Raw genomic sequence first — 24,254 nt, forward strand, 5'->3', positions numbered from 1 at the left:
TGTGGATCATAGCCAAATACAGTATAAAGCTACCCTCAAAGTGGCATCGGACAGTTTCATTATTGTAGTTAAAACCAAAACAAACAAAAAAACAAAAACCCTCAGCGGACCCTTGTCAAATCAACCACACAGCAGACACAGAACAAGGATGCAAAAATCCAAGTTCAGTCACGCTGTTGTGTTTAGTGTCATACGGCACTTCCTATCTTTTGGGTTTTCTTCTTCATCGGGTATCAAAAAAAAAGACCTCAACTTTCGTAGCCAAAAGTAAAACGTTTTGCAAGAAACAGAGAATAAAAAAACTAAATAAATTTTTAAAAGTTAGGGCATCCTAAGCTAGAAAAGTGGTTAGAAGATTTATGAGAGACAGAGAAGAGAATCTGTATTTATATAGAAGGGTATATGAGAGGCGGCTTAACTTAAAGCCCTAGCGTGCGCACAAGGCAGCATAACTCAAAAACCTAGCGTGTAAGAGGCGGCAAAACTTAAATTCTGAAAACCCAAGCCTTTGATCGAGTTACCCATACGGCCCATTAAGAGGCTTTAACATCATTAACACTTCGGAACAGAGCTCGAACTACAAAGACTAGTCTTGTTCCTTCTCGTGTGAATATCATACTAAGGATGATGCTTCTCCAGGAGTTGATCTTTTTGCTGCTGTTCCATTTCATGTTGTGCATACAATCTCGGAGAAAACCTTACATGGATGTTTTATGGGTTTTTCTCCTCTGTTTTAAAGAAAAGTGTGTATATTTGTGTTACAATGTTACAGATGTAGAGGAAATGGAGTTCGAATCGAACAAGTTGCAGAGAGTTTAGTGAATGAGAAGGCTCTGTTTATATCAGACCTTGCTGAAAGTATTTCTCCAGGAGTTATCAGATCGTTAAAAAAAGGACAAATCTTTGGTAATATAGAGGTCGAAGCAAACATATAACAAAATCACTTGTTTCTTTTAAGCTGGAGCAATCGTTGTCCTCAACTGTATTAATAAACAAAAGTCACCTTTCTTTTCTTCACACACACATTGTGATTAACCACACAACTAACAAAACACATACATACACACCCATTTTGTATTGATGACCTTTTGGTTTCAAGCCGAGTCTACTCCTCCTTGTTGCTGTGCAAGATATCTCTCTCGGCGTTGCTTCTGGTAATTACAAAAGAGAAAAAGACGTTATACAATTATATATAATCACACTTTTGTTGTCCTTTGAAAAACAAACAAAACAAGAGAAGATTAGGCTCATGGAAGTAATGGCAATGTGTCGCACCCATTCATCTATCACAAGTCCTTCTCCAATTGGCTTTGGACCAACAACACCCTCTGATGCTTTCTTCCGTGCTTCATCTACAGCATCCGCTTCTGCTAATTGACTCTTCAACTTCTCCATCATCTTTTTATAGAGAGAGCGAGAAAGAAGGTAACCAGATTAAAGATCAGTGATGTATTAAGAAGTGTTTTAAGCAGTAAAATTATCCCAATTATGGCGACCATAACAGAAGAAGAAAGACTCACGGGGTTAGAGCTTTCGGGATCCAAGAATACCACACGCATAACTTGCTCCTCAGAGACGTGATCTTTTTGCTCCTCAAACTGCAAAACACACAAAATTCTCATTCTATCTTTACCATCTCCTTTAGATTCTGAAGAGTAGTTATAACCATTGCCACATACCAGCTCAGGCATATAGTCAGTTGGAACTTTCATCTTCAGGCTCATAATTTTAAACTTCACCCCGCTCTTTAGTTCCATCGGCCTTTCATTATTCTCAGGTGGCTCAACAAACTTGAAAACTAACAAGAAAGAGAACCAGTCACCGCACAATCCGCGAGGCCAGTGCTTGAAATACCCACTGATCAAGCAGATTAAAGCAACACACATATACAAGAGAAAAAACTAGATAGAAGCAAATACCAGTTGCGATAATTTCTTCACCAGGAGCAAGAATAGCACCAGCCGGACGCATAAAGCAACTCTTTGGTTCCGTTGTTTGAAACTGAAAAAAACCGAGAGAGAATCAGCAGCGAAAGAAAAAAACCAATGACAACAACCTTAGTCAAAACTTGATCCAGAACAAACCTTAAAAGCTACATGAGACTTGCTCGTATTCTTAATCTTAATGGCACTCCTGACTTGCTTCCCAGGCTCATCTTCAACCAAAGAAATATGGATCATCAGTAAAAAGAGTGAATCTTGAAATCGACAAGACTCCACATTTTATTCCAAACAAAAACATTCCTCCTAAATTTCCTCAATGGCTTTATACAGTTAAAATTTTAGTAAATATTACTTTTCCAGTAATAAGCCAATAACAAGGTCAACATCATCATCTTCAAGATATATCCAATTTCATGGATTCCAAGAAAAAAAAATTTGCTAAAATCAGTAAAGTCAATATCACACTATGATCCAAAAAAATTCGCAATTTCAATAATTCTCAAAAACACATCAGTCAAATTCTACTGAGAATTATAAATCCGCTAATTCAATAGATTCCATGGAGATGAGATTAGAGTAATATATAACTCACAAGGGAAGTAAAGTTTTGCAGAAGGATCAAGCTTCAATCGGCGTTTAGTAGGAAGAAGCGATCTAGCGACAGATGACATAGAAGGGATCGTGGCGGCGGCGGATTGATGATGGTTTTGACCCAATCCTTCGACGACAGGAGGTCCGTGATATTGAAAATGGCGAGTTTGATGAATGTAATTTTGATTGAGATGAGAAGATGATGCAGAAGAAGAGGAAGAAGAAGTAGCCATGGAAGTGGAGGTAGCTTGAGCGTTGGAGTTTCGAAAGGGGAGCTTGAATTTGCCCCATCTTCGACCATCGGAATCTGACTTTTCCTCAGTTAAAGCCATCGTTGAATCGGATGCGAGAGGGAAGGGTTAAATCGGATTTGATTGGTGTTTTTCTTTATTAAACGAAACTCATCGGAAGTGAAGAAGAAGAAGAAGAAGGAGAAGAGAAAAAAAATAAAAATGAAGAAGAAGGAGAAGTAAAAACGCGATTGAAATAGCGTTTATCACGATTGCGTTTTGATCCACTTTTTAGCTTGTAGCCAAAAAACGTTTAAGATTGAAATCGCGTTTTGGATTAAGCTTACTTTTTGATTGTTGAAAGTAACGGTTAGTTTTATATAAAGTTCTGAATCTTTTACAACACAATTTAACAACTATACCAACCAAAAAGGCAAAAACTATACCATTTCACATTTCACATTTCCTTTTTTTTTTTTTGTTAATTTACTATTTTACATCTTACAAAATATGTTATCCATGTCCTATTGTAAGACTAGGATTTAACATATTTTATTTATACCATGTATAAGTAGAATTTGATAATTTGCTGAGTATTGATATCAAGTTTTGATATTCGATTTATTTGACGACTTTACCAAATAATGCATGTGCACATAAAAGAATTTTATATCATCAAACAAAAAGATTCCAAGTTGGAGTTTATTAAATCCAAAAATAATATACGCAACATTTAGCATCATCGCTTTTATTAAAAAAATAATTAACATTTTCTTATAATCTATAGTTTAATGATACATTACTCAACTGTATTTGCATATATTCTTAAAGTTTTATGAAAATTTGTTCATCTAACTCCAAATTAAAACAAACCATTTTCTTCATAGCTTCTTTTCATTATATACATAAAAGACTTTTACAGAAGCACGAAAACGAAAATTACAAAAATATTCACAAAAAGTTCAAACTCAAAAGCACAAAACACAGAAGAAACGTTTTGGATTAAGCTCAGATCTATAATCTAACAAGATCCCCAACAGCTCAGAAACATGACAGTCCTCAAAGATTCCTCCGCCTGCCTCAGCTTCTCGCTCGCCGCTAAACCAAATAGCCTCGATTCCAGATCGCCTTTGTTAAGTCTCCTCACCGAAGACGACGACGACGACGAGACTGAAGAACTCTGCGGCGACGAGACCGAATCTTTGACGGAAGATCTTATCGCCGTCGTCGTATCTCCGCCGGCAACAGTCTTCTCCTTCATCAACTTACCGGGAAACTGACTAATCGCTCTGTTCATCCGATCCTTAAGATTCTTCTTCTGATCTAATTATGGCTTTTCAGATTCCGAAGAGAGTTTATTTCTTTTTCTTCTTTAGAAGAAGTGAGAGACGTTTTGTTTTATAAAGAGGGGAGAAGTGTGTGAGTGAGTGAGCCATATGATTTGGGAGAAACCACCGGCTGAGTCGGTTTTAAACCGGAGGCTCGACGAATCTTGGGATTACTGTTGGATAAATGACCGCCACGTGGCTGTTAAACGAAGGTTCGCGACTTGTTGTTGGTGTCATGGTGTGAGAGATACTGTGGATATGATCGAAGATGGATATTTTTTTTATTACTTTCGTTTCACTTTTTAATCGTTTTCATTTGTTTTTGGGATAAAGAAATTGAAATATCTGCGTCGTTTTCTGATGGATAATTATGAAATTTAAATCATATACGATACGATGTTTTTAACTTTGACGATGAAATTAGTTGTTGTATTAATTGTTTCAAGATAACGTTTTCTGTTTTGCTTCACGTTTGTTTATTGTTAAATTCTCTTTGATAAGGTTGTCTACTCAAATTTTGACCAAGTTTATGCTAAGTTTATATACTTACATTCGAAATCAATTAGCTAGCAAGATAGTTTAGTATACATAGATAATGTTATAAAACACGGTCGTTTTCTTTGTTATTATATTGTATTGTACATGAATACGTATAAGGTTGAAGATATTAAAAAAACAACCTATAGAAGAAATGATTTTGGGTGGTGTGTGCTAAAAGGGGGCAAGCTTGTCTGCCACTAAGTAATTTTCCCTTCATACAGACACTACTTGAACCTCGGCAAAAATGTTTGATCCATTGTTGTAAAAATTAAGCCATGCATGCACCAATTAGTTCTTCATTTTGGTATATTGTGTTGTCAAACAGAGAGTCTATATGTACAATTGTTACAATCCAGACCATTTACTGGTGTCGGCTTGTGTTTGGTCGTGATGGTCATCATGTCACAATAGCTAGGTGAAGTATGCAAGTTAATTATAACTGTCACATATTGGAGTAGCTAGCTAGCGCATGCAGGGGCGGATCTTGGCATATGAGGCGTGGAGCAAAGTGCCCCATAGTCATTTCCTCAATTCTGTAATTTTTAGCTAATTATTGTAATATATTTGTTAAAAACAACAAAATAATATCAGTTTCTCAAGATTGTGCCATATGTAAAAATGGTTTCTGGAAAAAAAATCCAATTTTTTAAAGTTGTGCTATATGTAAAAAATGGTTTATGCATCGACCACTGAGCGCATGCATATACTTTTGACATCGTATCTCTGGATTGTGATTTCATTCCAAAACGTTACCATATTTTACGGGTTAGAGACTTAAGAGTTTGATAAGTAATCTTTGCAAAAGTCTCCATGCTAGCCACAAAGGTAGTAATTCATGCATTATATTACCATTCCAATAGTTATTTTCTTGGTCAAGAATTCCCAAGATCTGCAAAGTCTCCGAGTAACACACGTACCGACTTCGCAACACTCTTGATGAGGGGAATATGTGTAGGTCCATAACTCCCAGTCCCAGCCTTTCCGTTTTATGGCTACGATAGACGTTTCCATCTAAGCCACATAATTTTGTTTCTTTTAGTTGAATTGAACCCACAGGAAGACGACCACAGGATTCCATTTTTGCCTCAGAACAAGTGGTTTCAGAAATTCGAAATATGACAAAGACATGACCCGACATAGTCAAAGCTGAGAAAAGAACCCTAGCCAAATTAGCCTTAGCCACATACAAATTCTTTCTCCATTTATTTTCATATGATAAACTATCCGGATCTCGGATATCCGTCCAAAAATAAAATAGATATATTATTATTGTAATTGTAAAATTGAGAATTTTCTAAGTTTTTTTCTTTTCTAAAATAAGAGAAATAAATTTGGATTTCAAAAAAAAAAAAAATTTTGGGCCAAATTCTAATTTAAACAAAAAATAGTCATTGTTTTTACTCTTAAAATTAATTTTTTTAATGGGTCGAATCTGGATAGCCGGTCGGATAATATAATATTATTACGTTATAAAATTGATAATTTTTTAATATATATATTTTTTTTAAGTATGAAAGTCAAATTCTACGTTTTTAACAATTTTTTAATATAAAAAAAAGAATTATTTATCTTTGTTAAACCTTTTTGTGTTTTTTTAAGAATGAGTCGAATTTCTAGATTCAGATTATAGTAATATTTAAACATCCACATTTTCTAAAATACGAAAATTTAAAATACGCCGTATTCAGATACGTTTATGCAGATATTCGAGTTTTTGAACAGATATAGGATCCGGTTCCGGATCCGAATATTTATAGTCTCCAGTCTCCACACGAGTGATGGCGGTTGGTTACAATCTAAAAGCCATACAAAACCCAAAATAAAAGCCCGTTAATATTATTTGTCTTATTTTATTCCTGTTCACTAGTCGTTGATAACGGAGCTGGAACGTTCCCTTCATTTATCTAACAAAACCGGTTCGATTTCACCGGTTTACCTTCCGCCGTAGATATCAGCCGCAATGCACATCCTCGACGCCGGAGTTCGATTCTCCGCCGTTAAATTTACTCCGGTATCCAATCCTTCCTCTTCTCCTCTCCGCAGACGATACTTCATCGTAAGGTCTCTCTTCTCTTCTTTCTACCTCAAATCGTTTACTTCTCCATCTATGTAACTCATTTCTAATCTCCCCAATCGTTTTTGATGTCTCTCTCTCCAGAGCTAATCTTCCGTTTCCGAAGCATCAAGCTAAGTATCATAAAGAGCTTGAGGTCGCCATTGATGCTGTTGATAGAGCTTGTCGTCTCTGTGTTGATGTAAGCTAATTTCCCAATTCCCACTTCCGTTGTTCTTCAATTTCAGATTGGTGTCTAAAGCTTGCGTTTTTTTTTTTTTTTAATAATTGTTCAGGTAAAAAAATCGCTTTTTTCATCTAAAGAGAAGATTGTTGAGAAGAATGATCAAACTCCAGTTACAATTGCTGATTTTGGAGTGCAAGCTTTAATCAGCTTAGGTAAGATACATGAGCAGGCTTTGTCAATGAGTCCCACTAGTTTAGGCTTTTCTTGATTGTATAATCAATGGTTTTAGTGAGTTTGTGCAAAAGAAGACTGTTTCCATGAAAATCTGATTTCAAATTTGAATCTTATCTTTGCTTATTTCTGATTGTAGAGCTATCGAAACTGTTTCCTTCAATACCTTTGGTGGCTGAAGAGGACTCCCATTTCGTGCGTGCTAATAACCTTGTAAGCGCTGTGGTAAGTGAAGTCAAATCAAAAGCAAGCATTGCAGACAATGAGTTGTCTGATGCTGATGTACTAGAAGCAATTGACAGAGGTGGAAAAGATGCTTACGCCTTTTGCAACAAACCAGCTACTTATTGGGTATGTTTCATTTTATCATGATATATGAATGTGTCTCTAAGTTCCATTTGTTACTGTCTTAGATGTAGTCTTCTAGTCATTAGCTATATGTTGTCAACGTTGTGCCCTGTTAATGTTAAGATATAAGATATTTACCATCCACAGTTGATTGTCATTGTTGATATTTGTAAATCATGGAATGTCAGACTTGAACTGAGATATGAGTAATACTCGATTTTTGTGTTCCCCCAAGCACTAAAATATAGAATGATGCACATATCTTTTGTGCCTAGATGATATGATACTTTCGTTATACGGCCCATGCTGCCTGCAACTCACTTCCATTGATTTTCTGCAGGTTTTGGATCCAATTGATGGCACAAGGGGTTTTCTTAAAGGAGGTGAGGGTTTATATGTGGTATGTCTCATAACCCTTCGATTTTCATTTCCTTGACTTAAAAAGTTTCGTATGAGAATTATAGAACCTATTTTGTGGGATTGATAATTTAAAATCTCCTTGCTTAGCTCTACTTATTTTTTTATTTACAAAAGCCCTACAAATATGTTCTGAGCAAGATAAAATTTTCCACATGCATATGTATGAGTTAGATATGAGGTTTCATGTTGTTTTGTTATGTTTCTGATGTTCTCTTCTTCGCTATAAATTTATATGGATAAATCTCAGGTAGGATTGGCCCTTGTCGTAGATAATGAAATTGTGCTGGGAGTAATGGGCTGTCCAAACTGGCCAGGAGATTTATCGAATCAATCCACTGGAACCGTAATGGTCTCGCATATTGGCTGTGGAACGTGGACCAAGGGGTTACAAAATATCTCTGGCAAAGTAAGCGGTGACTGGACAAGGTGTTTTGTTGATGCCTCCGTTTTAGTGAGCAAAGCAAGGTTTTGTATACAAGAAAGCCAAACCTGGGAAACACTTCCTCTCTCTGATTTCTTCGCTGCAAAAACAGTTTCAGATGACTTAGAGCATAATGATATCATTCTGGTGCCGACATGTCATGGAAGGTATCTATATACTAACTTATCTCTATACTAACGACACATTAAAGTTCTCCATCCAACAAAAAAAAAGAAATGAACATTTCCCACTCAGTTCATTTTCCCTATTTTGTGTGTACAGTTTGTGCAAGTATATGATGGTGGCTTCTGGCAGAACAGCAGTTTTCCTTCTCCGAGACAAAACTGAGCGAACGATAAAGGTACTGATTGTTTGATTTGGATATATATACACAGTAACTTTCTTTTTTAATTTTATTGTGTACGAGTATATCTCTTTCTCAAGAGATTTTCTTTAAAACGTGTAGGCTTGGGATCATGCTGTTGGGGTGATATGTGTTCATGAAGCCGGAGGAAAGGTTGGTTAAATTTCTTATACACTGTCTCAAAGCCATTACCATATATATCAGAGATCATTTCGTCGATAAGAGTCTTAAAAAATCGACTAATAACAACACAGTTTGCTCGGTCTGGCCCTCTACTCCGTGTTTCTTTATGTACTTAGGAATCTAGCAAAGCCTAGAAAAGAACAAACTGTTTGAGATCGAATAGTTGAGTCTGTTTCGTGGTTTAAGTTTATTGAGATATTTTGACTGTCGTATGTCATCAGGTAACAGATTGGGAAGGAGATGAAATCAATTTGGAGGAAGATCAATCTGAAAGAAGGCTGATTTTCCCGGCAGGTGGTGTTATAGCAAGCAACGGGAATTTACATAATCACCTTCTTGAGATGCTCTCTTCTGCTTCACCAGCTCTTTGATTCACAGCTACAACTTTTATACACCTGTGAAATTATTTACATATGGTCCTAAGATTATTCTTATTCTTACACAGCAGATTATTTATACTCTGAGTAGAGAGAGACAGGTTTTTAAATTTTTCAATATATTTATACATACAAGTTAAAATTTTTATCCATAGATATTTGTTTGGGCCGTTGATGGACCCTAATTTAAATTTAAATAATTTTGAAATTGTATATACATCATACATGCATATTGGATACTAACGTGAGGAAATAAAAAAAAAATTCAACTTTTTTAGTAGTTTCTCGAATGAATGTCTTTTTATATATATCTTTCCACTAAATTCTAAATCGTTATTTTAAAATCATTATTCATTAGCATCATATGTTTGAAACGAACCTCTCCAAGAATAGAAACCACTAAGTTTAATAATCCAAATCTATATTATATAGATACTTTACTAAATAATGTGGATGTAATTTATCTGGCACATCAACTCCACAACTGTTCTGGATACCGTGTCGCATATTATATAGTTTTATACATGTACATATTGATAAATGTCAATATACATAAATTAAATGAGTAAACGTATGTATGGACTCTCTTGGGTCTTTGTCTTTCATCTTTCAACTATTTAGGATTCAAAGGGCTCTTTTCTGACGTAACCATAATCTCTGGAATGCGACGATACATAATTAGTCTCTACGTACGTGACATGATTTTATTTTAGCATAATATATACTAAATCAATCATATCTTATATTAAGATAAATTAGGTACGTATCGCATTTATATACTTAATATGTGGCTATAGCCTATATGTATACATGCTGTTACTGCCTAACTCTTTTGTCCATGCATGTGGCTTCATTACAGCGAGTATTACGAGTTATAACTTCGTAAAGTATTAAGTACTACTAATCGTTGAGAATATATCAATTGTTATGTAACATGAACCACGTAGGGTTTTATAAATTTCGATCAAAATAAGTGAAACCATTGATCTTTTTCGCAAAATTTTGTGATTGCACATGTTATTATGTTTAAATCCTTCAGAGCTCTTAAGTGATATATTTATCCACAGTGGGTTTGTGATCGACACACACATGTTCGTATATATTTAATTCATAATATATAAAGCCTCAAGACAATATCAACAAATAAGATATGGTCAACTATATATATCATATATGTAGAAGTAACACGTAGGCTACTCTTTGTGGCAAATTCATGCGCAAGCAAAGCCTCTAGATGTTTGACAGGTTACTACCCTAATATAGCATCACTAGCTATCTTCTAATCCAAATCAGTTATTTATTCCTTTTGTATTCGTTTTCATATGGTAAAGTAATCTAATCTTATTATTTGTTTCTTATAAAATAATAATACTTGTTCTTTCAACACAATTTCGCACTTTGTGAAGCTCTCATTTGTCGTTAAACCCGACAGCTTCGTGAGTTGCAAGGAACGAGACATTAAACATAATGTACTTAAAATTTAGGTTTTAGTATAATAACATAAATATGACAGTGATTTCGATCATTATTTCATTCAATATATGCTTGATACATTTTAATCATACTAATTATATATACCCTCCTTCCTGATTATTGAAGATTTTGTCTATAAATTAACTATATTTTTTTTTTATAACAAACCCCTATGTATTTTTATTACTTGGATGCTTTTGTTTGTTGGAATATCCGAATGAAGTTTTCTTTGCCTGAAATCAAGAGCAGAAGGGCATATCCGCCAATAATATAGACTCCAAAAACATTAATTCCTTTAGTAATTCATCATAAACGATAATTAGTTGGTTCTAGAGTTTTAGCTACTCATAATAATGAGAACCATTAGGAGAAAAGTGCTTAATTATTAGTCAAAACTCGAAAGTAAAGACGAGCCGTACAACTCGTGGTTCGGATAAGGGTTATAAACTGATAATCAATTAATCTCTGATTTTATGCCATGCAAAATATAGCAATCAATTTCTTAATAATCTAAAAAATGACTAACTACTAGCAACCCAATGAATAAGAAGAAGGCGATATATAACAGCATGAATTTATTTTTTTTGGATTTTGGAAGCATGCATCACAAATTTACAAAAATGTATTCAAAATCTCACGTAGAAAAAAACTAATAAGTCCAAAAGATTGGTCTTCGGTTTTTTTTTTGCTGGAGAAAGTTTGATGGGATAGAGAGAGACAGAGAGGAACAGCTAAAAATATGCTGTTTATGTATTTACTACCTTTTATATCTCTCAAAGTCACAAATTTATTGCTGGCTAATCTTTTTATTTATTTTATTTTTAAACATTAGATTAGCTCATATGAACCCGTTGGGAAATAAATTGTTACAAACCTTTCGTGCCCACTGCTGCCTAATGTGGCTTCTCTAAAATAAAACAAAATTGTAATTCTATTTTTAAAATATTTTTTTTGCAATTAATATGTTTTAAGGTGGACATAATTTTTTATTTTTTATTTTTTATAATTTCATAAATACCAGACGAATCCAAAATTATTGATATAAGTTTGTTTGTGCGTGAGCATGACTTAATTATTAAATGCACTTTCCCATAGAAAGATCCTAATTTCTCTTTATCAAAAGATATCTTAGTAAATTTATCAAAAGATATCAAATACCATTCTTTTTGGATCTTCCAAATAATCCCGGCAGTAGATCTGGACCCAATTTTTTCTGATCCTTCGATAAAAAGATTCATTTTTTTCATAGTCTTGTATATTTTGGTGTGGAAATAATTTTGAATTCTATTAAACGGTTTTTAATAATAATTTGGAGGGGGAGGGGGTGGGGGTGGGGGGAGGGGGGATGAGTTTTTTGTTGTTAGGGAACTATTTCGTTGAGTTAGAATTTTGGTGAATACAAATAGGCTACGTACTTAATCGTCAAAAAGAAAGAAAATACTATAAAAATTTGATTGTAATAGTTTTCTAGTATTTCTTTAGTTTTTCCGTATATCAACATTATAAATACTTGATCTAACATATAGCTATATTACAATTTTGAAAAGATATATTTTTAAAATAAAAAGTTCCATCTTTCCACAATAATTTTCCCTTAATAAGTATCTACAATATTGATAATCGCCCTAATAATTTTAGAAATCCTATCCATTGGTTTATATGTTTTTTTCTAGGGAAAAAAAAAAGTCCAAAGGAAAAGAAAGGAGATGGGTTGAAATTGAGAGTGAAGGTACGTGGCATCATAACTTAGGTGACAGCTAATTTGATTATGTGAATATGAAAACAGCCCCAAAGCTCCGGAGAGCGACACTCCTCTCGACGACGTCCATGTCCCTTTTTTTTTAAGATTATGTGATTGCTTTGTTAATTAAATATCAATTGATTAGTTTAAAAGTATCATCACACACATTAACTACTTATACAGCATTTTCCACTACAAATCTCCCCCAAAATCACGTGTTTCGTATAGTATGTACATTTGTCTACCGTCTTTATTAACAATATTAAAACACAACTTATCAAAGTTTCTATTTCCATAGAGATATCTAAAGTATAATAAGAGTCTAATAAATTACGAAAGACCTAATCAACTGAAAACTAGTTAATCCGAAACATATCACTCGAATTTAGGGTATTAGTTGGATTGACGACATTTATTATTTAAAATCAACAAAGAACGTATAAATGATTTATATACTGTCTAAGTAGTTACCTTAAGCACATTATTTCTCACCCAAATTACAAGTTTTGTACTCAGTGTCACAATAGATTCACATGCACAATCTACAACTCAATTATAATTGGTAGTATATGAAACATAAAATACATACAAAGTACAATTCAAAGTAAGTTGTAGGAAATAAGCATTATAAAAAGATGTTTAATGTTTTTTCCTTAATACTATATAATATAGCATGTATACATCCAAAAACTCTTTTTGACAAAAAAAAGATTTAAAACTATATTTTGGAAGTATAAAGGACACGTAGCCCAATCGATGAACAGAGGACGGCACCGAATCAATTTGACTTCAACATGTTTCCTCATATTGATAAGAGTCTTATCTCTTTCCTATATATACTTCATACTCCTCTTCAAGGACCCTACGTCTCTCTCTCTCTCTCTCTCTTTCTCTGTTTCTTCATTTTACTCAAATCATTATTATTTCCTTGTAAAACGTTTTGACTTCATCTCGAGTAAACAAATAATCAATAAGAATGGGAAGATCACCATGTTGCGAGAAGAAGAATGGGCTCAAGAAAGGACCATGGACTCCTGAGGAAGATAAAAAGCTCACTGATTATATCAATATACATGGTTATGGCAATTGGAGAACTCTTCCCAAAAATGCTGGTTAGTGTATATACATCTTCATTATTACATTTTACTCATATTTTATTTACTCTTCAGTGGTAGTACTTGTTTTCTAATGTTTTGCTTTTCTTGTTCTTGAATCTTGATTATAGGGTTAGAAAGATGTGGTAAGAGTTGTCGGCTCCGTTGGACCAACTATCTCCGACCAGATATTAAGCGTGGAAGATTCTCTTTCGAAGAAGAAGAAACCATTATTCAACTTCACAGCATCATGGGAAACAAGTGAGTTTTATCTATATTGGTTATGCAACTGTATATAGAGAACTATATGTTAAAACTATATTGCATCAAATATATATATAAATCAAGATTCTGACTTCGTTTGGTTTTGGTGTAGATGGTCTGCGATTGCGGCTCGTTTGCCCGGAAGAACAGACAACGAGATAAAAAACTATTGGAACACTCACATCAGGAAAAGGCTACTGAAGATGGGAATCGATCCAGTAACACATAGTCCACGTCTTGATCTTCTTGATATCTCCTCCATTCTCAACTCATCTCTCTTCAACTCTTCGCATCATCATCAACATATGAACATGTCGACGAGGCTCATGATGATGGGAGATGGTCATAGTCATCAGTCATTGGTTGACCCCGAGATACTCAAACTCGCAACCTCTCTCTTTTCAAACCAAAACAATACACACGAGAACCAAACCGAAGTAAACCAATACCAAACCGGTTACAACATGAGTAGTAATCAAGAATTACAATATTGGTTCCCTATCATGGATCAATTTACAGAGTTCCAAGACCTCATCACACCAATGAAGACAACGGTTCAAGATTCAACGCCCTCCTTGCCATCAAACTACGACGATGATTATTCAAAATCTAACTCCGTGTTAGAACCTTTTTACTCCGACTTTGCTTCGGTCTTGACCACACCTTCTTCGAGCCCGACTCCACTAAATTCAAGCTCCACAACTTACATCAATAGTAGCACTTGCAGCACAGAGGATGAAAAAGAGAGTTATTACAGTAACAATAACATTACGAGTACTTCTGAAATTCCTGATTACTCGTTTGATGTTAATGGTTTTCTACAATTCCAAGAAACAAGAAACCATTGGGATAGAGTTATGTAAAAAAAAAATTGTATTTGGTTATTTAGATTTTGTTACATATCCAAGATATTATTGTTTAAACAAAATATATTTATGAGTGAAGTAAATTCGTCAAAGGGAAAGCAACATCCCACCAGTAAACAATATATTAAAAAAGCGCATAACATTATTGTTTTCTAATGATGAGAGTTTCTATTATTAGTATCAATCTATCTACTCTCTTTTGTTTAATATTTGTGGTGGTCGGCTTATCATCTTACATGAATGCATGGTCATCGTATCAATTATCAACGATCATATTTAAATATGATTCGGAAGATGTACAATTAAATGTTACTGAAATAGAAAGGAAGATAGTGAAAATCATTGACTTATGATCTCTTGTATTTCTTTGAAGGATAATTCACATAGTAATAATACTAAAAACTTTGAAATGGATGATGGGACCTTAAAGTCAATCAAAAATATATATTCAAAGTCAAAAATGTAATAGAGAGTATATATAGAGAACAAAACAAAGAAAGATGCACAAATTAAGAACTTATAATTAAGTTTGATCATAAACCACAAACAAGAAAAACCTGACCTAAACCGGCAAGACTGGCCGGCGGGTGAACATGAGAAGTACACACTTAGCGTACGACGTGTGTGTAAGTAAAAGTAAAACCATATTGGGTCGATCACGGCCACGGGAAAGTATGCAAATGACCAAGGCGCACGTGTCATACAATGCTGCACAAGTAAGCAATGATTTGCGAAAAAGAGTTAGTAATCAGAAAGTTTTATTAATTGAATTCACGGTTTGTTTTTGTTGTTTTTTTAAGCACCTTTATGTTTTTACACGTGGTGTACGGAGAGCCATCTGAGAGTGGGGACGCGTGGGACAAAGAACGTGTAAACACGAACCCGGTGGATCGATCTTGCTTTAAGTTTGTTTTAACGTCGGCATTTTTAGGATGAGCTGTTTTGTGTTTGACTCTCTCGCTTCCCTTGTTCTTGTTTTTGTGCCTTTTGTTACATATACATGTAAACTAAAGTCCACTTTTGTTTTTTTCCAGTTTGAGGTAATAATTAGCTAAAAGTGTCCTAAACTTTACCATTTTCGCATACAATTGCGAAATAATAAAATCCTTCCATGACATAAAATTTGTACAAATTTTATATGGTAGAGTTGGTTTACGAAACTTTTAGTTTTCCTGATTAATGATATCACTAGCTATACTTTTTTTTTTTTGTCATCGTCACTAGCTATACACAGTCTACGCATGCATGTGGTGATCTCATATGGAAGATAACTCAATACAATATTTCTCCTAGTTTACAATGTTTGACACTAAAAAAACATTTCACTGGTCACGCATCTATTTTGAGAAAAAAATGAAAACTGTAGAACGTTATCGTTTATAGTAGTGTATATCTTGTTACTAAACATCTTTTTAGCCTAACATAAACCTTTTAGTGTCAATGTAAGTTGTTTAGGTTTGTTGCCTCTGTTGAGATCATTACATGATTTGATAAAATGTTTTCGTAATTGTGTTAATATTTTTGCTTTTTCTTTTTTTTGGGGTCGAATATCCCTTTTGCCAATCAAACGCACAAAGTATAGACAACTTTTTTCTTTCTTTGGGCGGTGGCATATGAATCATTTGGACTAAAAAGGCAAATCTTGTTTTACATGATCTCAAAATTTGGGTTTTCGAATTTAGTCCCATACGACCAACAAGAGAAAAAAAAAACACGTTTTGTCCTTGATGTACACTTGTGTAGTGTTTTTGTATGACCAAGATTTGCAATGGTGGAGTTTCTTATACCATTCACTTTGCCAAGCTTAATTCAAACAGAAAAAAAAAAATTCGTCGTTTATATACGGCTGTATTTTACCATTTCATTTATTTTGATACTCCATTATACTATATATCTAAGTAGTATCATTTTATGAAAACGATTTAACAAACAATAGTATTAGACTTTTTTTTGGATTTATGTATATTTTCTGACTAGACCGGACAATGTCTTAAGCAGACTCATATTTTATCTAATAAGCTAATGTCTGGAATTCCGAAGTAATAATCTTCAAAACTTTAACATATCAAACTTTTAAAGATTTAATAAATTAACCATATATATTGGACAAAAGACTTCAGTACTGGAGTTGGTCTAACATTGATTAACATGACTTTATTTGGGTGTGGACCAAATGATTTGAGTAACTATATAGATAGTTTAATCTATTCTTATCTAGGAGAATTGTTAATAATCTAAAATTTTGTTACCAAGTGACTAAACTAATCAGAAAACTCGACAAATAAGATATTGAAATTTTAGGCTAAGACATTACAAGAATCTATTTAATGTCGCCAGCCCGAAAGTTTCTATAGTCACATGGCCACATGGGTTTATAAATATGTTTCTTCGAACAGTGCGTTATTAATACGTCATAGTGACTAGTGAGCAATCACACTTCCTAATTAGTTTTGGATATATCGGTATAGAGAAAAAAAAAGTCTTAGAAAAACAAATATGCGATTTAGCTACCAAAAACTTCAATCATTCCACTAAACGACTGACAACCTAACTATGAGTTGACTAGATAATTTCAGATCGATATATACAACGTTAATCCAACACTCAACAGTATAATACCAGAAACTTTATTATAAAAAAAAAACAGTAGGTGCATGTGTTAAACCATGTTAATGTTGACTTAACATTGAGTTAAGACGAATTTATCAACTCAAAGTTAACGTTGGATGATTAGCTCAAACTTTGAGATCCTTTCGTTTTATTTTATTTTTCCTTTTTTTTTTGGAGTTTAAATCCGATAAATTACCATAAATTGTTTTCTATTGGGTTACTAATGACACTAATGGTTTATATTTACAAAGATAAATTGTGCTAAATCCAAACGGTTTAAATTCATTTTTCATATTTATATTAACATTTTTGAATTACTTTTTTTGGAAAATAACATTTTATTTTGTATTATTTACAACCGTAAACCCTTGTCATTTCTTGAATTATAAAAACTTAAGGGATTAATTGTTAAAAACATTTCCCAATTCGATTTGTTAAATTATAAAATCATTACCGCATTTGATTATCTTAGCCATAAAATCTTAGCTTCCATTAATCTCATTTATTATGGTGAGATCAGTTTGTTATGCTAAGATTAAATTAATAACCCAAAAAAATCGCACCTAATCTCGAGGAATACAAAATTTCCATTTTTATTATCTCATTAAAAATCTTATATATCCGTTACATGAAGTAAAACAATAGAACCGAAACGGTAGATAATTGTATAATCTCTTTTTGGATACTCGAGATTCTGAGGAGTACAAAAGAGAACTTGTGTTCATGATCACAGAGAATATTTGCTTTGAATTTACTGAAGTAGTTAGAGCTACTTATGGTTGGTCCCAAAATGCCACAACTAAAAAAGGATTAAACAAAGTATATATGTATATACATAGTGATTATTAATTTATGATATTATTGGGACTATATTTACATAGGGATTTCAAAAAAACTTATTATCTTATTATCTTATCGAATTTGGTTAATTTTTACATTGGCCCGACTTGGGACTAACAAAATTTATTAATTTATAGTGTTTATTAATTTATAGAGTATTAATTTATAGATGTTTTACTGTACGATGTTGTCGAATTAGAGATGATCTCGTGTAGTACACAAAAGTTGGGTGTTTCGGTGTAGTACACACGAACACCGATCATTAGTACATTACACAAACTTTGGAATATTTTAAACTTTTGATTAAGAATCGTGTAATGTAACAATGTTTTTTTTATGCATCACATGAAAACGAAAGACACATTTATATATAAGTTTCGTTCGTTACAATTTTATATTTTTATGTACAAAAAAAGATATCGGAATCTCAAGATATACTACATAATCTAGCTAGTACGGTTTGTAAATAGTACACAGTAGTACAAACAAGCATTGTACTAGCTTTTCAAACCAACACAAGCATTGTTAATGTCTTATAAACATCATGTGTTCTGTTCATTTCCAAGGTGATCGGAAAAGCAACAAGATATATATTTTCCTGGATTTGAATGAACATCATTGAGTGCAGCGTTGATGTAACTTCGTTTTTTCTTTTGTTTGCTCCATCTATTATGGAAATGGATTAAAGCAATTTACACCAGCGTTGCGCTCAATCATGTTTTTCTAATTTCAGGATTCAGAAAACATTAACAAGAGGTATGTATGATCGTCTCTTATCTTCTACTTTAGTTAATTATATCATCTAGAATTACTAGCTTATATATATGATATAGTTTATACAGTATTTTCAATTAAAAAATAAATTCCTAAGTAATGTATATATGTGATTTGACATGTATTGTTAAGGTTTTGCTATTCATTAATTCCAGATTTATGGCTGATGTTGCAAGAAAATCAGTAATATATATATTAGAAATAATTATTCTGTAATACATTATACTCTGTTTACAAGGATAAGAACACTTAAAGAAAGGTTACAAAGCAAAGAATAATAAAGACGAAAGCAGAAATTAAGTAAAGTGAATCAATAATGGATTTGGAGTGATCATTAGAAAACTCAAAAGGCATCCTTCTTACCAATAAGCCATAGCCAATCCAAAGCCACTCCTGCAAATATCCCTCCTAACAAAAAGATCACCAGCAAGTTCCCTAACGCATTCTGCTCCGGACCCTTCACAAAAAATCATAACCCAAATTTTGAACAAATGTGAGATTACTTGTCTTGAACGCAAATATTGTATTTAATTTGTTTATATTTGCGTGTAAGTAATCAAAACTTTATATAGTATAGTGTTGTCTACAATAGAAAAACACAAAACAAAATTGTACTCTTTTCAAATTGTAAACACAATTTGTGTTTGATTTTCATTTTTTTCCACTTTGAATTTACGTTCACGTTTACATGTATTTATTTTTGAGAATCAACAAAACTTTAGTTTACTAGAGTTAACAATATATATGCAAATCCTAAAGATAAACGAAAATAAAACATCAAAATCTTTAATCTCTACTAAGGAAAAGGTTGTAATATAGATTACCTTGTATCCTTTAGGAGCTGTGGTGAGAATGCAAACAGTGAGGTGTCCATTTGTCAATCCCAAAACAGAAATGAGCATAATCATATATCCTTGATCACCATATTTCGCGGTGAAGTAGAACGCCGGAATGAGGAGATAACGCGATAAAACCGCGACTGTGATCAATTTTCTGTTCTCAATCTTGAGCCATTTCATCAGGGGTGTGTACCTCCCAACCAGATCCCAACAATTGTACATCGCTATTAAGACAAGCGCGTACCAATCGCCTAACCCGTGTTGTCCTGTGTTCTCATATAAGAACCCGGGAAAAATGGATAATGTACATACGTAGATGAGGAACAGATTCACTGCATAGTCTATGTTTTGAAGCAACAGCTCTTTGTTGCCTAGCCTTTGATTCTTGGAATCATCATCAGTCTGTATAGAAGAATCAAGAAGCTAAAGAGTGTTAAGTATTTTTGAGAAAACAAATCAAGAAAGATAGATTCTTGAGGTATTTCTTTAAAGAAACCAACAAAAAGAAGAGTCTTGAGGAATCTGAAGTTACCAATTCTGATGTATTTTGGATACCAGCAGCAGCAAGATCAGCAGAAACAGTTTTAGAACCTTCAGAAGCAGCTTTTCTGCGGTAATACTTAACTATGGGGAGTTTTGGGAACACATACGCGTATAACATCACACAGAGTAACTCTATGAATGTTGAGATTGCTAAGAATATCACTACATAAAGAAAAGAAGTAAAACAAAGAACTTATAAACACGTTGATGATTGTAGTTTCTATCGGTTATAAAGATTTGAAATCTTCAAAATTTTAACTCACTTGCTCCTTTTCGTAGACCGTCATTTGATTTTTCAAAAGCTGCTTTAGTTATTAGCCTAAGTGCCGATGTTAGCGCACCAGCTACAGCCAATCCCACAATGAATGACTACAAACAAGCAAAGAAGATGTATATGAGTATTTATATCTTGTAAATCTTGGTTAATCTAAACTGGTTAGTCTAAACCAAGATTTTGAATCTGCCAAAATGTATAAACCTGCACTAGTTCAGGGCACATCAATGACAAATCACCGATCATTCCTCCTTGAACGGTAGCATCCGCGAGGCCAAAAGAAGCAACGACTGCGCATAAACCGATATACGGTCCGACTCCACCACGTCCTTTTGTTGCCAAATCCAACTGGTTTAATTTGTGTTTATTTTTTTAGATTCTTGAGTCCATAATAAAAATCCCAACTCCATAACAAATATTAAAGTTACTTTTAAGACTTGAAATAAAAACTTACGACTATGAGCAAGAATGTGGATACTGTAAATAGAATGTAACCGATCAGGTTACGTTTTCGAGTATTGATTTTCGATTCGTGGTATGCGAAAATCACGATCGTTCCAAGCGCAAATGGTTGGTAGACAAGTGTGAGTACTCTTGAAGGATGATAATCCTATAAGAAGAAACATAAAAAAAAGGTTTCTACTTGAATATTTTTGTAACCACCAAAATTCAAAACATCAAATTTTTAGAATCTTGAAACAAAAACCGAACCGGGAAAACGTGGTAGTAGTAATCTGTTATAGTGAGCATACTGTTCCAAGAAACGAGAGATCCAATTCCAAGAATACAGCAAACAACCATTGCTTGATTCTTCCCCTGTTTCAAATTAAGACATAAACAAGAATTTTGGTTTTTAAATTCAGAAACAAGATGAAAGATTTTGGGATCTGAGTTTTGGATTATGTAGAAACTTACCTGAAGCCTCTCAGGAGCTTGGTTCTCATGTATTTCCCCCATTTTCAAAATAGTTACAGAGAGAGAGCTCAAAAGAACATAACCTTGTTTCAAGATTCAAGAATTGGATCAAACACAAGCTTATGGTTTGTTCTTTCTTATCGTTGGGAGCAAAAAAGCTAAAGATCACTTACTTGGAGGTTAGCACATGTGGATGTTGTAGAGTCAACGAGTTTGTTGATTATATATTACGAGGAGAGCTTTCATGTAGATTCAATACAAGATTCTTAAACCATGGAGCAATACCTTTATAAAAAAAGGTTTGACAGCAAATACGGCAAAAATAAAATAAGACTCGAAAAGAATTGTAGATAAAGAAACAGAACCAAAATGATAAAAGAATCCAAAGTGTGAAAGCCTTCTTCGTTTCTATTATTAGACTAGTCCACTTGAAGTCGATGTACATACTACATGGTCTGAAAGCGAATAATTTATTGGAGAAAAATTCTTTAAATAGTTACATATCTTTGAGATCGGTCTTAAACGTGTTCATAAATGGGGAAAAAAAAACTATGTATATAAGAAAGAAGAAAAAAAAGATAATAGATAAAGAATCAATGAGGATTGGACAAGAGAGGCAATGAAGTAAAGTCTTCACCTCGAGTTGATTCTTACGTTTATCTCTTCTTTCTTTCTTTATTTCTTATCTAACCGCTTGAGCATTTAAGAACTTCTAAATGTTTCTTAACGAAATAAAATTAATTATTTAACAAAAATGTAGTAATGCAATTAAATTTTAATTTCTTTAGAAAAAGAAAGACAAATCTATATATCCGTCAAAACTTTGTATATTCTCCGAAAATAAAATGTTTTGGCTAGAGAAATTGCGGATAGCATGACGATAGATGGTAGGTTCACTTCCTATTTAGCGTTGGAAAGACTGGACCACTATATATGATGGGATTGAGTTTTACTTTCTTTGGCTCTGTTTTAAGTTTTAATTTTGTTGATGTGGTGTTTGAACTTTTTAAAATGTTTATTTTTTGATATTTTGTTGTTAAAAGACGTATTTTATAGTAAATATTAAACCCTTAAAGACAATTAGAACCATCTAAACCCAAATATAAATCATATTTTTCTAATTTAAAAATTGGCAAATTCATAAAATTTTACAAAAAAACGGCAAAAAAAAATTGCCATTGAAAAAAATCCTTATCAAGTAATTAACTCGGAAAACACAGGATCTGTCGACTCTTTATTGTGCATTTCGCAAGATAATTAACAGAAATATTACTATACAAAGAATATTCAAAAAGGAAATAGGTTCATGTAATACACAATTGCCTTTATTTCTGCCGGGAATGCAGGGTCATGTCTTAGAGTCATGAAAAACATATGTATCGTGTGATTTTTATGAGTATTTTATATTTTAATCTTATATTAAAAAAATAATAAATATTTAAGATTTCAAGACATTCACCTTAAACTCTATAAACACTAAAATCCTCTTTTCTTTTTGTATACACTTAGATTAAATTAATTATAAAAAGGTTTCAAATACTCATACTAAATATCACTGAAAATGATAGTCTTAGAATTACTTGTTTAAGAATTTGTTTTCGTTGTTTTTCTTATTTTTATTGTCATTTTACTAATAAAAGCCTATTTAAAATTTTATTAATAGAGGTGATCTTACACTTTATTGGTCCGATTTTGTGAAATTAAATGCAAAAAAAGATTTTAGGACGAATGTTTTAATAATCGTTTGAAGGTAAAATACTAAAAAAAGTGTATAAAATTATAAGAAAAGTGTAATTGTGTCAACTACACTACATTTTTGTATTTATAAGTTATGCAAAAAAACAACTAAAATCTTGTTCTTTTTCACAAATATTTATAAAAACGACGTTGGTGTTTGTGCGCTTAGCTGTAAATGATCGTCGACGATGCCCACCGATTTGATGGGCCTCGCTTAAAGCATAGTTGAAAAATCTTATAAAATGTGTTCTCTAAAATCATTGTGCAGCTTTTAAAATAGCTAGGACCTTGGTAGCACTTTTCACGAATAACTTCCAATATACATTATCTATAAAACTTTTTTAAAAAAAATTGGACTTGAGGTTCACCAAAGCCTATAAAACAGATGTTGACGACTTTGAGTATTTGAATTCTTTTTTAGGTAGACCAAGATTTGTAGTTAATTTAAGAAGAAACAACATCAGTGATGTTACAATAGTTAAAACTGGCAAAAAATTAGTAGTAAAATATTCTTGGCTAACACCAAATGTTAATGAAATATTTTATATCAGTCTTTTTTTTTTGGCAAATGAATATTTTATCAGTTAAAACTGGTAAAATTAGTAGTAAAATATTCTTGAGTAACACTAAATATTAATGAAATATTTGATATCTAAACTGAATAGCAATTTGTTTTTGGGGTGAATCATGGATCTAAACCAAAATCAATCCCCAATGTTTGCATAAATCTAGACTTTTTGCCACTTTAAAGTGTTTATAGTGGTCAAATATAACACTTGCAACATGGCGGAACAAGTGAACAACTACACACGGTCATTATGATCACTTGGTTAATATATAGAATCAATTTTAAAAAATCTCTTAAAAATAGTAGTACCACTCGTATAAGTTGGACAAGTAAAATACAATTTTGCCAATTTAGTGAAGCATCGAAATAAGACTTCACTTTTGAAAGGTTTACGTGTTAGTATTCTCTTCTTCTCTTTTTTATGCAATAAGTAGTTACGTTCGAGGCTTCAAAGCTTCTTATTTTAAGCCATAATAGAGGGTTGGGATTCACCAAAATTA

At 32.9% G+C, this 24,254-nt stretch overlaps 5 protein-coding genes and 1 non-coding gene across 7 annotated transcripts; 2 read left to right on the plus strand and 4 right to left on the minus strand.

The window, feature by feature from the left end:
* Positions 1 to 166: 166 nt before the first annotated feature.
* Positions 167 to 232, minus strand: LOC111830257. Its single transcript, XR_002833641.1, has one exon. It is a non-coding gene; the product is annotated as a small nucleolar RNA U49 (small nucleolar RNA).
* A 662-nt stretch (positions 233 to 894) lies between these two features.
* Positions 895 to 2,954, minus strand: LOC17881513 (vesicle-associated protein 4-3). Its single transcript, XM_006288323.2, has 7 exons — positions 2,536 to 2,954; positions 2,085 to 2,155; positions 1,920 to 2,001; positions 1,680 to 1,798; positions 1,521 to 1,598; positions 1,276 to 1,398; positions 895 to 1,151 (listed from the first exon to the last, which is right to left on the minus strand). Exons 1-7 carry the CDS (start codon positions 2,864 to 2,866, stop codon positions 1,095 to 1,097), a joined length of 861 nt encoding a protein of 286 aa, XP_006288385.1. The 5' UTR covers positions 2,867 to 2,954; the 3' UTR covers positions 895 to 1,094.
* Positions 2,955 to 3,626: 672 nt separating this feature from the next.
* On the minus strand, positions 3,627 to 4,158 carry LOC17881694. Its single transcript, XM_006286355.2, has one exon. The coding sequence runs from the start codon at positions 4,059 to 4,061 to the stop codon at positions 3,786 to 3,788; it is 276 nt and encodes a 91-aa protein (XP_006286417.1). The 5' UTR covers positions 4,062 to 4,158; the 3' UTR covers positions 3,627 to 3,785.
* Positions 4,159 to 6,461: 2,303 nt separating this feature from the next.
* On the plus strand, positions 6,462 to 9,368 carry LOC17882528 (putative PAP-specific phosphatase, mitochondrial). The gene is made up of 9 exons (XM_023781295.1): positions 6,462 to 6,693; positions 6,791 to 6,887; positions 6,982 to 7,084; positions 7,243 to 7,454; positions 7,792 to 7,851; positions 8,119 to 8,459; positions 8,575 to 8,653; positions 8,759 to 8,809; positions 9,061 to 9,368. The coding sequence occupies exons 1-9, from the start codon at positions 6,593 to 6,595 to the stop codon at positions 9,208 to 9,210; spliced, it is 1,194 nt and encodes a 397-aa protein (XP_023637063.1). The 5' UTR covers positions 6,462 to 6,592; the 3' UTR covers positions 9,211 to 9,368.
* Positions 9,369 to 13,306: 3,938 nt separating this feature from the next.
* Positions 13,307 to 14,651, plus strand: LOC17883289 (transcription factor MYB74). The gene is made up of 3 exons (XM_006288074.2): positions 13,307 to 13,542; positions 13,656 to 13,785; positions 13,901 to 14,651. Exons 1-3 carry the CDS (start codon positions 13,407 to 13,409, stop codon positions 14,649 to 14,651), a joined length of 1,017 nt encoding a protein of 338 aa, XP_006288136.1. The 5' UTR covers positions 13,307 to 13,406.
* Positions 14,652 to 19,047: 4,396 nt separating this feature from the next.
* LOC17881926 (equilibrative nucleotide transporter 3) lies at positions 19,048 to 21,819 on the minus strand. 2 transcript variants are annotated; one of them, XM_023780759.1, is made up of 9 exons: positions 21,623 to 21,819; positions 21,450 to 21,532; positions 21,246 to 21,350; positions 20,989 to 21,144; positions 20,739 to 20,882; positions 20,524 to 20,629; positions 20,250 to 20,422; positions 19,703 to 20,140; positions 19,048 to 19,335 (listed from the first exon to the last, which is right to left on the minus strand). In XM_023780759.1, exons 2-9 carry the CDS (start codon positions 21,489 to 21,491, stop codon positions 19,222 to 19,224), a joined length of 1,278 nt encoding a protein of 425 aa, XP_023636527.1. In that variant the 5' UTR covers positions 21,492 to 21,532; positions 21,623 to 21,819; the 3' UTR covers positions 19,048 to 19,221. The 2 variants fall into 2 exon arrangements, with proteins under 2 accessions (XP_023636527.1, XP_006287835.1); XM_006287773.2 differs by having other exon boundaries at positions 19,703 to 20,119; positions 21,623 to 21,817.
* Positions 21,820 to 24,254: the final 2,435 nt, after the last annotated feature.

The sequence above is a fragment of the Capsella rubella genome, unplaced genomic scaffold (assembly GCF_000375325.1).
Source record: "Capsella rubella cultivar Monte Gargano unplaced genomic scaffold, Caprub1_0 scaffold_6, whole genome shotgun sequence".
NCBI classification, from domain to species: Eukaryota; Viridiplantae; Streptophyta; class Magnoliopsida; order Brassicales; family Brassicaceae; genus Capsella; species Capsella rubella.